Raw genomic sequence first — 13033 nt, 5'->3', positions numbered from 1 at the left:
ACTTACTTAAAACAAAAAAATACAAAGATAATTTGATTAGTATAATACTTCTGCAGCACTAGAAATGAAAAGACAATAGAACAACATCTATAAACTACTGAGAGAAAAGAGCTTCAGATAAAAAATCTATACTTGGTCAAGCTATAAATGTCAGGGCTGGAAAAAAAAAATTGGAAATGCAAGGAGTACCAACTATGGGCTTCAAATGCTAAAGAATAAATCAGATTTTCTACCAGATGAAGGTTGAAAGTAGTTCTGAAGATAAGTGCATCAAACGAGTGTAGGAAACAATGGTGAATGTTGAATCTTGCTATTGTTGTATGCCGTCAAGATGATTCCGACTCATAGTGACCCCATAGGATGCAGTAGAATTGCCCCATAGGAGTTTCCAAGGCTGTAATCTTTATAGGAGCAGATTGCCAGATCTTTTCTCCTACAGATCCACGGGTAGATTCATACTGCTGAGTGATTAACCATTGTGCCACCAGGGTTCATGAATCTAGCTGTAGTCAAATTTAAACAGATGGAGCTAATAAAGATCTTTGTTCTGCTGTGTGTTCCTCCCCACTGTCACCCTCACCTCTACCCACCACCTCCACATACACACGCACTTCTCTGTCATTTCAGTGGACTTTGAGAAAGGCAGTAAGGTAAAAGCATGCGCTCAGTGTAAACATTTTGATTTGGAAAATCTTTTTTAAAGTGTTATGCTTCTTAAAACGAAAGATTGATGACAACGAAAGGTTGATGTGAAAAGTTTACTGGTCAGGCCTCTTAGTTGCAAACAAAGGAAGCCACCTTGGGTAGATGTAAACAAAAAGGGAATTCACTGACAAGGACACTAAGTGGCTCATAGGATTCTTGGAGAGGCTAGAGAATCAGACTCAGTTGACTGGCAAGAAACACGAGACTGTGTAACTAGAAGCGTGCAGAATCGCACTAAGAACCAGCATGTGGAGGACACCATCCCCGCTGTTTACCCTGATAACTGAATGCTGCTACTCTTGTCTCTTGTGCTTTCTGCTCCTTAGATGACTAGCTTCGGATTTAGATCCTGGGAAAATACAGTAGAATACTAGGCTATTTAATTCAACCTTTTGTGAAAAACAGCAGCAAATAATTTTTTTCAAATAATTAATTTTGTTGTTGAGAATATACATAGCAGAACGTACACCAATTCAGCAGTTTCTACATGTACAATTTAGTGACACTGATTACATTCTTCAAGTTATGCAGCCATTCTCGTCCTCCTTTTCTGAGTTGTTCCTTCATCATTAACATAAGCTCACTGCTCCCTGAGTTTCCTGTCTACTCTTTAGAGTTGTGTTGTCAGTTTGATCCCATGTAGATAGATCTTGAATGTGCAGGGCAAACTTTTTACTAGTTAAGCTAAAATGTTGTTTGGTTTTAAGAAGACTTCAGGGAATATTTTTGGTTTAAGGTTTAAAGATTATTTCAGGGCAATAGTTTCAGGGGCTCATCTAGCCTCCATGGCTCTATAAAGTCTGAATTCCATGGGAATTTGAAATTCTTGTCTGCATTTCCTCCCTTTTGATCAGGATTCTTCTATAGAACCTTAGATCAAAATGTTCAGTAATGGTACCCAGGCACCATCCAGTTCTGGCCTCATGGCAAAGGGGGCACAACAAATAATTTTAAAGGATGGTAATGAAATACACTGTTAAACAACTAAGCGTACAAAAGGTTGCCATGCATGAGAACTAGTGGAACCGTTAGACAGTAGAACAGTGTCAGATATTGGAAGTGTCAGAGTGGATTATAAAAGAGTTGTGCTTGTAGTTAAAGTAAAAGACAGACTGCAGGGGAAGAAAACTAAAAAATGACCGCTCTGATTTGAGGAACTTCTAGAACTGAAATTAAAAACTCACGAACAGAAAACACCCTCATGGCCAAGTTCAATAGCAAATTGAACAAGTTGGGAGGGAAATAATGGACGAGAGATAGCTTGAAATTACCCAGGAAATAGCACAGAGAGATGAAAAGAAAATTTTACATGGAAAAGAGAGTGACATGGTTTAAAATCTCTTTAATTGGAATTCCAGAGAAGGAGAGGAAAAATGGGCAGAGGAAGTGTTTTGAAGCAGCAATGCAGAGAAATGGCCCACACATTGAAGAAGTCCTGGGAACCCCAATGAAAAGAAATTCACATTTAGGTACATCATAGTAAGTCTGCAGAAAATAAGCATCTTAAAAGTAGCCAAAGGGAAAAAGACATTGCCTTAAAGGGAGCAGTTGGAGGACAACTGACTTCTTAAGATGCACAGTGTAAGCAAGAAAACTCTTAAGTGCTAACCTATATAATTCTTTAACATCCTCTCCCTCCAATTTTATATCCCCATAGAACATGACTGATTGGCCAAGTGTGAGTTACAGCCTTGTACCTAGCTATCAGGAGAGCTAAGAAAGTGACTGACCTTTTACTTCCTGTGGTGGAATCTGGGCTCTAAGGTGGGGAATTTCCCAAACTAAGGATTCCCCAAACCCTTTTTCCTAAGGGACACATTCTGGGTATATTTATTCCCATATTTCAAGTGACAGAAAACGGACTCTTGGAAGTTTAGGTCTCACAGCAGGTAAAGTGTACAGCTGAGCCTAGAGCAAGCCAGCTCTTCTAAGCCTAGGAATTTGAATTTAAAACGAGGTGAGGGAACCTGTAAAAGCTACATAGTAGTAATAGTAGTAGCATCAGAACCTCACTTCAGGGCGGATAACATGAGAATCAAGATCAGCCCAAGGCTGATCCCTATGAAGTGGAGGTCAGACATACCTCTTCTCTCGAACCTTTTTAGCAATGTTGACACCAGCCGTCTTCCCCACGGCACTCTCTACTTCTCTGCTGGGTTCGATAATCCATTGCAATGGCTGCACAGAATTCGCAGGATCAGGAAGCATGCAGGCAAAGTCTCTCTTCTTCAGTGCAGGACAGCTCTTAGCCCCTCTCGGCCATGCGGACTTCTCTCTCTCTCTCTCTCTCAGGATAGGCTTCCTCTCAGCTCCCTCAGGACGGGCTTTTCTCAGCCCTCTCAGGGCAGACTCCTCTTGGCTCTGCTATCTTCGCTGTTGGCCAGGGACGGATTATCCAATAGGCAAGGTAAACAGGGTGCTTACCTTATGTACCAGATCATCTGTAGTGAACTAATCCGTAGTGAAATTGTTCACTGTAGGTTAGTAAGTAAGCTGAAGTAAGCCTGTGCTTACCTTGCCTACTGTATCATTCGTCCCTGTCAGAGACTATAAATTTGGAAAGAGGCTTTGATTATGTAGGAAGGTGCTGTGGGGTTGGGAGAGAGACAGGTGCCAGCCATACCTAGAAGCAGAATCTTTGACATAAAAAAAAAAATGTGAAATTATTCACTACAGATGATCTGGTAAGCAAGGTATGCACTGTGCTTACCTTGCCTATTGGATAATCCACCCCTGCCACCAGCTCTGCTGCAGGGTCCCTTCCAGGCCCAGTCACCACTGGCTCTGCCGCTGGGCCCCTTCTGGGCCTCTCACTGCCTTCAGTATTATAGCCCTTGACCCATATTATAGCTCTTTTAAGAGTTTCCTTGCCTCCTGTCTCTCTCTGCTGCTGCTTTCTTCCTGCTGCTTCTCTTGCCACTTCTTTCTGTCTGAAAAACCTCTATGGGGCTGGCTGCTTAAATACACAGACTCCTTGTCAATTTCAAGTTCCCTTTTGGTAGGCTGCAGATGCTCATTTGCATATCTGTTGACCAATCCTTGCAAGGTTCATACCAATCACAGGGCAGGCTGCAGCCCAGGACCAGACAAAAAGTATCACACCAAGCTGTTTACAGCTTATCCTGGAAGTGTCAATCAGACTGGACAAAAAAATCACAAACCCTCTGAGGTAGAAAACTAGGGCAAAGGTAGTTCCTCCTGGCTTAGCAGAAAAGTCTCTCAAGTTGTTTTTCCAAAGAACCAAGGCAAAAGGCCACATAAAGGAACTCATTTCACCACAGATCCCAGGTCTTTGCTACTGGTATCTTCCTTTTCAGTCCATCCATCCCAAGGGGCAAGTCGTATCCTAGTGTTATACATCCTTTGATATCTAATAGAAAAACAGTCATTCAGTGCCCCACAAAGGTGGGAATTGAATACAGGGTTAGCTTTTCACGCGCCAGATTTTGATTTTTTTTCAGGCGTCCACACTGGACATTCTGATCACTTTGTGAAAGTAACGTGTATAGGCTTTATTTTTTTCCCCTTCCTTGGGACAGTGCCGTGGAAAGCTTTCAGCTGTGTAAGATTTGTGGGAGACTATTTTTTTTTTTAGTTCTTACACTTTACCCCTTCCCCCACAAACCTGGCTAAGTTTATTTCCATTTTTTGATGGTTCAGTTTTCTTTCTGATGCCTGTGAAGAAAGATGGTATGAATGACTGCTATAACTTAAAAATAGTGTGTTTCTGTTTCAAATTTCTGCCCTAACAATAGTGCTAACTATCGTATTTCAGATCTCAGAGATGTTGAAAATAACGATGCCAAGAATAGGAACACAGTGCTCTTTTTTTTTTTTTTCCTCCTTTCTTTGGTTAACTTTGCTCCCCATAACTCAGTTATGAAAAGAGATTCTTTGCTTTGAAGTCAAAGTTAACCCCATTCTTGTTTTGGGCATACTCTCACCAGACAGTGAGTGAGTTGTGGTTTTGATTTGGTTCACTTCATAGCACTTCTCACAGTTTTGATGCTTTTTGTGGCTGTCTGTCTCTGACTCCTCTTTGTCTGTCTTGCTCCCCACTGTACTCCGAGTGCCCTCAGTTAATATTTGTAGATGAGTAGGTATTGAATGCCTTTTCCTCAGATTTGTTGTCCCTGTCTTTAACCAAAATTGTTCTTTAAAAATAGTTTTATGAGTTGATAAAAATGTCATTTAACGTTAATTTTAGACCATCTTTCATTCACCTTGTATTTTCTAACAAAGGCTTTAAGTTGTCGTGATGTTTTGAACACTTACTTTTTGGGTATTATAGTATCAGTAACCCTGATACATCACATTGTGCCTTTTACATGGATTAGCATTGAGTGAATTCTTTTCCTCTTGAACTTGATGAGTATGGCTTTACATTTCTTCTGTTTCTCCTTTTCAGTCGATACTGGAAGAAGTTGGTACTTAATTCAGGGCTCGTCCCAATTAGTTATAGAATCATCTTGTAAAAGTTACAGTATATGCAGGATTCATTTATAGATTATAAGCTTCTTAGGTACTCAAAGGACTTAAAATTTATTTATAGTGAATGTGTAAATCACATTACAAATTTTTGCTCAGCATATATGTCATTAATGTATGTGACCAAAATAACCACTGGTATGAAAAATGATATAAATTAGGACTTATGTTTTTAACTTTTTTTAAATGAACTGTGGTCCACAGTGTGGTGTTTGTATCTGGAAGTTCATCATAAATCTTGATAGGTTTTGTAAATGGAAGACTACTGTCCTACTTTTACACTTTATAAATTTTGGCTGGGGACTTAATAGTTTTTTAAACCTAATGTTTTCTCAGAAGAAGTAGATAATTTGTTATAAATATATTTGATTCAAATTAAATGCTGTATTCCTTTTCAGAATATCGTAATGACTTAAAGTGTGTGTGGCTTTTGATGATGGCCAATTTATGTCTTAAAAAGGGAGTATATTTTCTGGATAGCCAAGATCAACCAGTTAAATTGTATAAACCTCACTTCATAGCACTGAACTATATCTTCACTTAGAGATAAATTGTCTTTTTCTCCTCTTTTCAAATGTAGGTTATATATTTGGGGAGAACTCCAGAAGAAGCATACAGAATATTAATGTTTGGAGATACATCCTATATTCCATTCAGGTAAATATAAGAACGATGTGGTGGATTCGTTGAACAAGGCCCTACCAGAAATATCTTAGTAGTTGTTTCTGAAAAAAGAAAAAAGAGGACGTGGTTAATAGTAATTTTAGGGTGGGTGTAAATAACACCATAGACCTAGGTTTCTCAACATTATTGACATTTTGTTCTGGGAAACAATCCTATACACTGTAGGATGTTTAGCAGCATCCCTGGCCTCTGCCCCTTAGATGCCAGTAACACATATACATGCCACCACACATACCGACTTTCAAAACCAAAAAGGTCTCCCAGCATTGCCAAAGGTCATATCCCATGGGGAGCAAAATTGCCCTTGGTTGAGAACCACTGCCACTGACAGAAATTAGTCTTTATAATCCCCTGAGAATCTTGGATTTATGATACTCAAAACTGTCACTGAGGTGTTTGGTTTTATTTGGAGATAAAGTTTTCCCAAGGATGGGTTAATTTCTGGGGCAAAAACTGTCCCCTTTTTCCTAGGGACACAGGCAGCAGAGGTAGTGGGTAAGGTTGCTAATATAACACACCACTACCAGAAAAACCAGTCAAACTTCTGTGTCATACATAACAGAGGACAGAGGAGTAATGTCTTTACATGAGTGATGACATCCTCATCTCACACTGACTGTATGGTTGTGTTGAAGGTATTTTGAAAAGCCTTGTTTTTTCTTTTTTTTTTTTAATCAAATTGAATTCTGAAAGTTTCTCCACACATTTATTAAAATATTTATTAAAATAAATGTGTGGAGAAACTTTCAGAATTCAATTTTAAATTAAATTATTAAAATAAATTTATTAATTAAAATAAATGCATGAATTTTTTCTTGTGGCATTCCGTATGGATAATTATAAATACTTTATTTTTCTTCCATTCACAAAATTAATTGCTTTAGGATTATTGCATATACTTCTAATGTCTAATTTTGAACGTGTGGCCTCGCCTCTAAAACATAAGGTTATGAAGTTGGTTTCGTTGTGGATGAGCTTTAGGAAAACCTCCGTAACAAAGGCAGAATCTCCTTATAAATAACTTCATTAGACTTCCCATAGATTTTCTTAATGAAATAGAGATTTGTTATGACAGTCTGCAAACTTCAGGAATACACTTTCACTTGTTATGTTGTTGTTTGGTGCTGTGGGGTCGGTTCTGACTCATAGCAACCCTGTGTACAAAAGAAAGAAACACTGCCTGGTTCTCACAATTATCGCTGTGTTCGAGTCCATTGTGTCAGCCCTCTTTTTTGCTGATCCTCTACTACGTCAAAGAGTGCTCCATTCTCCTCAACCTGTAATATGACAGCCACCAAAGCGCATAGAAATGTATGTGTTTGTGGTTCCCGAGTCACAGGCACTTTGGCCATCTCCTAATACCCAGTGATCATTTTTTCTACAGAACTCTTCTTTCTAATGGTAATCTTTATAGTAGTGCCATTCTTGCGGTTTACAACAAAAGGCCCTGAAATGTGAATAAGCTCACATATTTCGTGTAATCCAAGTAAGGACCAATGGAACACTGTTGATGTGTGAAAAGAGATTTTGCACTCATTTAAATACAGTTGTAAGAAACAGAACATTACCAAGCCTGAACTTTATATGGAATGGCAGAAGGTCCTAAGTAGCTAAAGCAACGTTGAAAGAGAAGAACAAAGTAGGAGGACTCACAGTTCCTGATTTTAAGACATATTGTACAGCTACAGTGCCTTAGGGTGGGTTCTCTAGAGAAGCAAAACCAGTAAAGCATATGAATATATATAGAGAGAGATTTATATCAAAGAAACAGCTCACACAATTGTAGAGCCTGGAATGTCCCAAGTCTGTGGATCAGGGTAGAGGTTTCTCCCAATTTACATGGCTGCAGCGGCTGGCAGACCCAAGACTGGTAGTCAGAAAGCAGGGCGCCTGCTCACAGGCTGTGAATATCACTCCCAGGCTGTAAATATCTACAAATCCCAAGATTGGCAGATAAGCTGATAGTTCAAGTCCCAAGAGCCAGAGGTCAGACGAATAGGAGGCAGTCGCAGGATCCAGCGGGAGCAAAAAGCGAGAACATCCGCTTACATTTGGATGCAGGCTGCACCCCCAAGGAAACTCCCTTTCAGCTGATTGACAGCTCACAGCAGTTTCCATCATGGGAGTGATCACATACAAACCCTAAGAATCATGGCCCAGGCAAGTTGACACACAATCTTAACCATCACATACAGTAATTGAAACTGCCTGGTACTGGTATAATAATAGATACACAGACCGATGGAATGGAATTGAGAGTCCAGAAATAAATCAACACATCTACGGTCAACTGATTTTTTACAAGGGTACCAAGTCCATTCGATAATGCTGGGAAAATTGAAGTTCCACATGCAGAAAAATAAAACAAGGACACATGCCTCATACACAAAAAAAAAATTCAAAATGGATTAAAGACCTAAATGTGCAAACTGTTGTTAGGTGCTGTCTAGTCAATTCTGACTCAGAGTGACCCTATATACAAGAGAACGAAACGTTGCCCAGTCCTGCTCCATCCTCATAATTGTTAGGTTTGAGCCCATTGTTGCAGCTACTGTGTCAATCCGTCCATTGACGGTCTTCCTCTTTTTTGCTGACCCTCTACTTTACCAAGCATGATGACCTTTTCCAGGGACTGGTCCCTCCTAAAAACCAGTCCAAAGTATGTGAGATGAAGTCTCACCATCGTCGCTTCCAAGAAACACTCTGGCTGTATTCCTTCCAAGACAGACTTGTTTGTTCTTCTAGCAGTCCATGGTATATTCATTATTCTTTGCTAATACCATAATTCAATGGCATCAGTTTTCTTCAGTCTTACTTACTCATTGTCTAGCTTTTGCATGCATATGAGGCAATTGAAAATATCATGGGTTGGATCAGGTATACTGTAGTCCTCAAAGTGACATTTTTGCTTTTGAACACTTTAAAGAGATCTTTTGCAGATTTGTCCCATGCAGTACATCGTTTGATTTCTTGACTGCTACTTCCATGGGCACTGATTGTGAATCCAAGTAAAATGAAATCCTTGACAGCTTCAATATTTTCTCCATTTATCATGATGTTGCTTGTTGTTGCAGTTGTCAGGATTTTTGTTTTCTTTGTACTGAGGTGTAATCCATACAGGAGGCTGTAGTCTTTGATCTTCATCAGTAAGTGCTTCGAGTCCTCTTCCCTTTCGGCAAGCAAGGTTGTGTCATCTGCGTATTGCAGGTTGTTAATGAATCTTTCACCAATCCTGATGCCACATTCTTCTACATATAGTCCTGCTTTTCAGATTATTTTCCTCAGAATACAGATTGAATAAGTATGGTGAAAGAATGCAACCCATATGCACACCTTTCTTGATTTTAAACCATGCAGTATTCCCTTGCCCTGTATGAATGACTGGCTCCTGGTCTATGTAGAGGTTCCTCATGAGCACAATTAAGTGTTCTGGAAATCCCATTCTTCACAATGTTATCCATAAGTTGTTACAATCCACACAGTCAAATGCCCTCGCATAGTTAATAAAACACAGGTAAACATCTTCTGGTATTCTCTGCTTTCAGCCAAGATCCATTTGACATCAACAATGATGTCTCTTTTTCCACGTCCTTTTCGGAATCTGGCTCAAATTTCTGGCAGTTCCGTGTCCGTGTACTGCCGCAACTGCTTTTGAATGATCTTCATCAAAATTTTACCTGCATGTGATATTAACGATATAGTTTGGTAATTTCTGCATTCTCTTGTATCACCTTTCTTTGGAATGGGCAAAAATACAGGCTACTTCCAGTCAGTTAAACAGGCAACGGTCTTCTAAATTTCTTGGCATAGAAAGTGAGCATCTCTAGCATGGCATTGGTTTGTTGAAAAATCTCAGTTGGTATTCTGCCAATTCCTGGAGCCTTGTTTTTTGCCAGTGCCTTCAGCATGGCTTGGACTTCTTTCTTCAGTACCATCAGTTCTTGATCCTATGCTACCTCCTGAAATGGTGGAATATCAACCAATTTTTTTCTGGTACAGTGACTGTGTATTCCGTCTGTTGTCTTCTGATGCTTCCTGCATCCTTCAATATTTTGCTCTCATAGAATCCTTCAGTATTGCAACTTGAATCTTGAGTTTTTTCTTCATTTTGTTCAGTCTGAGAAGTGCTGAGCGTGTTCTTCCCTTTTGATTTTCTAACTCCAGGTTTTTGCGCATTTCAACATACTTTGTCTTCTCAAGATGTCCTTTGAAACCTTCAGCAATTTTACTTCAACATTTTTTCCATTCGCTTTAGCAACTCTGAGTTCAAGAGCAAGCTTCAGAGTCTCTTCTGACGTTTATGTTGGTCTTTTCTTTCTTTCCTAAATTTTTAATAACCTTTTGCTTTCTTCACGTATAAAGTCCTTGATGTCATTCCGCAACTCCTTTGGTCTTCAGTCGTTAGTGTTCAATGCACCAGATCTGTTCTTGAGACGGTCTCCAGATTCAGGTGGGATGTACACAAATGTGTATTTCAGTTCTTGTGGATTTATTTTAATTTTTCTTCAGGTTCAACTTGAACTTGCATATGAGCAATTGATGGTCTTTTCCTCAGTCGACCCCCTGTCCTTGTGCTGACTGATGTTTAACAGTACAATATTATCACAATTCATATTTGTTGTACATTACAGAAGTATTGGCCTATGATGGATTGAAAATTTAAAATCTTAGTCACAGTAACAGGAATATGGTGCTTTATCATATTCTTATATAGAACAGTCCGTGGCCAATGTTTTTTCTAGAAGTAAACTGCCAGGTCCTTCTTCCTAGTCTTAGTTGGAAACTCCACTGTAACTCATCCACTGTGGGTGACACTGCTGGTATTTGAAGTCCTGGTGTCACAGCTTCCAGCATCACAGCAACAACATGTAAGCCACCACAACAGGACACACTGAAGAAATCGGCCAGTGAGAGCCCTGTGAATAGCAGTGGATCATTGATAAAGTGCCAAAAGATTAGCCCCTCAGGTTTAAAGCCACTCATAATACGACTGGGGAAGAGCTACCTCCTCAAAGTAAAAGGGACTTGAATGACGTGGGTGGAGTAAAGCTGTCGGGACCATCATTTGTTGATGTGGCACAATTCAAAATGAGAAGAAACAGCTGCAAACATCATTAATAATCAGAGTGTAGTATGTACAAAATATGAATCTAGGAAAATTGCAAGTGATCAAAAATTCAATGAAATGCATGAAAATTGGTGTCCTAGGCATTAGTGAGCCGAAATGAACTGTTATTGGCCTTTTTGAATCAGACAATCATATGATCTACTACGCTGGGAATGACAAATTGAAGAGCAATGGCATCACATTCATCATCAAAAAGAACGTTTCAAGATCTCTCCTGAAGTACAATGCTGTCAGTGATAGGAAGAGCTAACACAACTATTATTCAAGTTTACCACCAAGGCCAACAATGAAGAAATTGAAGTTTTTTTTTACCAACTTGTGCAGTCTAAAATTGATCAAACATGCAGTTAAGATGCATTAATAATTACTGGTGATTGGAATGTGAAAGTTGGAAACAGTGAAGAAGAATTGGTAGTTGAATAATATAGCCTTGGTGATACAAATAATGTCAGAGATCACATGATAGAATTTTGGAAGACCAATGACTTATTCATTGCAAACAACATAAATGCCAACCATACAGGTCACAAGAACCTCGCCGGATGGAATACCTGGGAATCAAATAGACTCCATCTGTAAAATGAGATGAGTATCATCAATCAGAACAAGTCCAGAGGCTGACTGCAGAGCAGACCATCAATATGCAAGTTCAAGTTGAAGATGAAGAAAATTAAAACATGTTCATGTGAACCAAAGTCCGCCCTTGAGTATATCCCACCTGCACTTTAGAGACTATCTCAAGAAGAGATTTGATGCATTCAACACTAATGACTAAAGACCAGAGGAGTTGTGGAAGGACGTCATATGTGAAGAAAGTAAAAGGTCATTAAAATGACAGGGAGGAAAGAAAAAACCAAAATGGATGTCAGAAGAGACTCTGAAACTTGCTCTTGCACGTCGAGCAGCTAAAGCAAAAGGAAAAAAAATGATGACGTCAAAGAGCTGAACAGAATATTTCAAAGGGCAGCTCAAGAAGACAAAGTAAAGTATTATAATGACACGTGCAAGGACTTGGAGATAGAAAACCAAAAGGGAGGAACATGCTCGGCATTTCTCAAGCTGAGAGAACCGAAGAAAAAATTCAGTCCTCGAGTTGCAATAGTGAAGGATTCTACAGGGAAAATGTTAAATGACGCAGGAAGCACCAAAAGAAAATGGAAGAAATACACAGAGTCATTGTATCAAAAAGAACTGGTCGACAGTCAGCCATTTCAGGAGGTAGCATATGATCACGAACTGATGGTACAGAAGGCAGAAGTCCAAGCTGCACTGAAGGCATTGGCGAAAAACAAGGCTTCAGGAATTGACAGAATACCAATTGATAGGTTTCAACAACAAATGCAATGCTGGAGGCGCTCACTCGTTTATGCCAAGAAATTGAGAAGACAGGTACCTGGCTAACCAACTGGAAGAGATCCATATTTGTGCCCTTTTCAAAGAAGGATGATCCAACAGAATGTGGAAATTATTGAACAATGTCATTAATATCATACCAAGTAAAATTTTGCTGAAGATAATTCAAAAATGGTTGCAGTAGTTCGTTGACAGGCAACCGCCAGAAATTCAGGCCATGTCAGAAGACAATGTAGAACAAGGGATATCATTGCTGATTTCAGATGAATCTTGGCCTAAAGCAGAGAGTACCAGAAAAATGTTTACCTGTGTTTTATTGGCTATGCAAATGTATTCAACTGTGTACATCATAAGAAATTATGGCTAACTTGTGAAGAATGATAATTCCAGAATGCTTCATTGTGCTTACGCAGAACCTGTACATAGACGAAGAGGCAGCAGATCAAAGGGAACAAAGGGATTCCTCGTGGTTTAAGACAGGAAAGGTGTTTTTCAGGGTTGAGTGGTATAGTGGTTAAATGCTACGGCTGCTAACCAAAGGGTCGGCAGTTCGAATCCTCCAGGCACTCCTTGGAAACTCAGTGGGGCAGTTCTACCCGGTCCTATAGGGTTGCTATGAGTTGGAATTGACTCGACGGCGCTGGGTTTGGGTTTTTTTTTTTTTTTATCCTTTCA

At 39.5% G+C, this 13033-nt stretch overlaps 1 protein-coding gene across 9 annotated transcripts in view; it reads left to right on the top strand.

The window, feature by feature from the left end:
- CDC14B (cell division cycle 14B) overlaps positions 1-13033 on the top strand; it is a 114613-nt gene that overhangs the window by 60921 nt on the left and 40659 nt on the right. For all 9 annotated transcript variants that reach the window (XM_049894895.1, XM_049894896.1, XM_049894901.1 and 6 more), the window contains exon 5: positions 5774-5850. In XM_049894895.1, coding sequence (XP_049750852.1) covers positions 5774-5850 — 77 coding nt within the window. The remainder of the gene's footprint in view (positions 1-5773; positions 5851-13033) is intronic.

Source organism: Elephas maximus, chromosome 9 (assembly GCF_024166365.1).
Source record: "Elephas maximus indicus isolate mEleMax1 chromosome 9, mEleMax1 primary haplotype, whole genome shotgun sequence".
Classification (NCBI taxonomy): domain Eukaryota; kingdom Metazoa; phylum Chordata; class Mammalia; order Proboscidea; family Elephantidae; genus Elephas; species Elephas maximus.
Note: the sequence above shows the minus strand (reverse complement) of the source record. Positions and strands in the feature narration are given on the sequence as shown.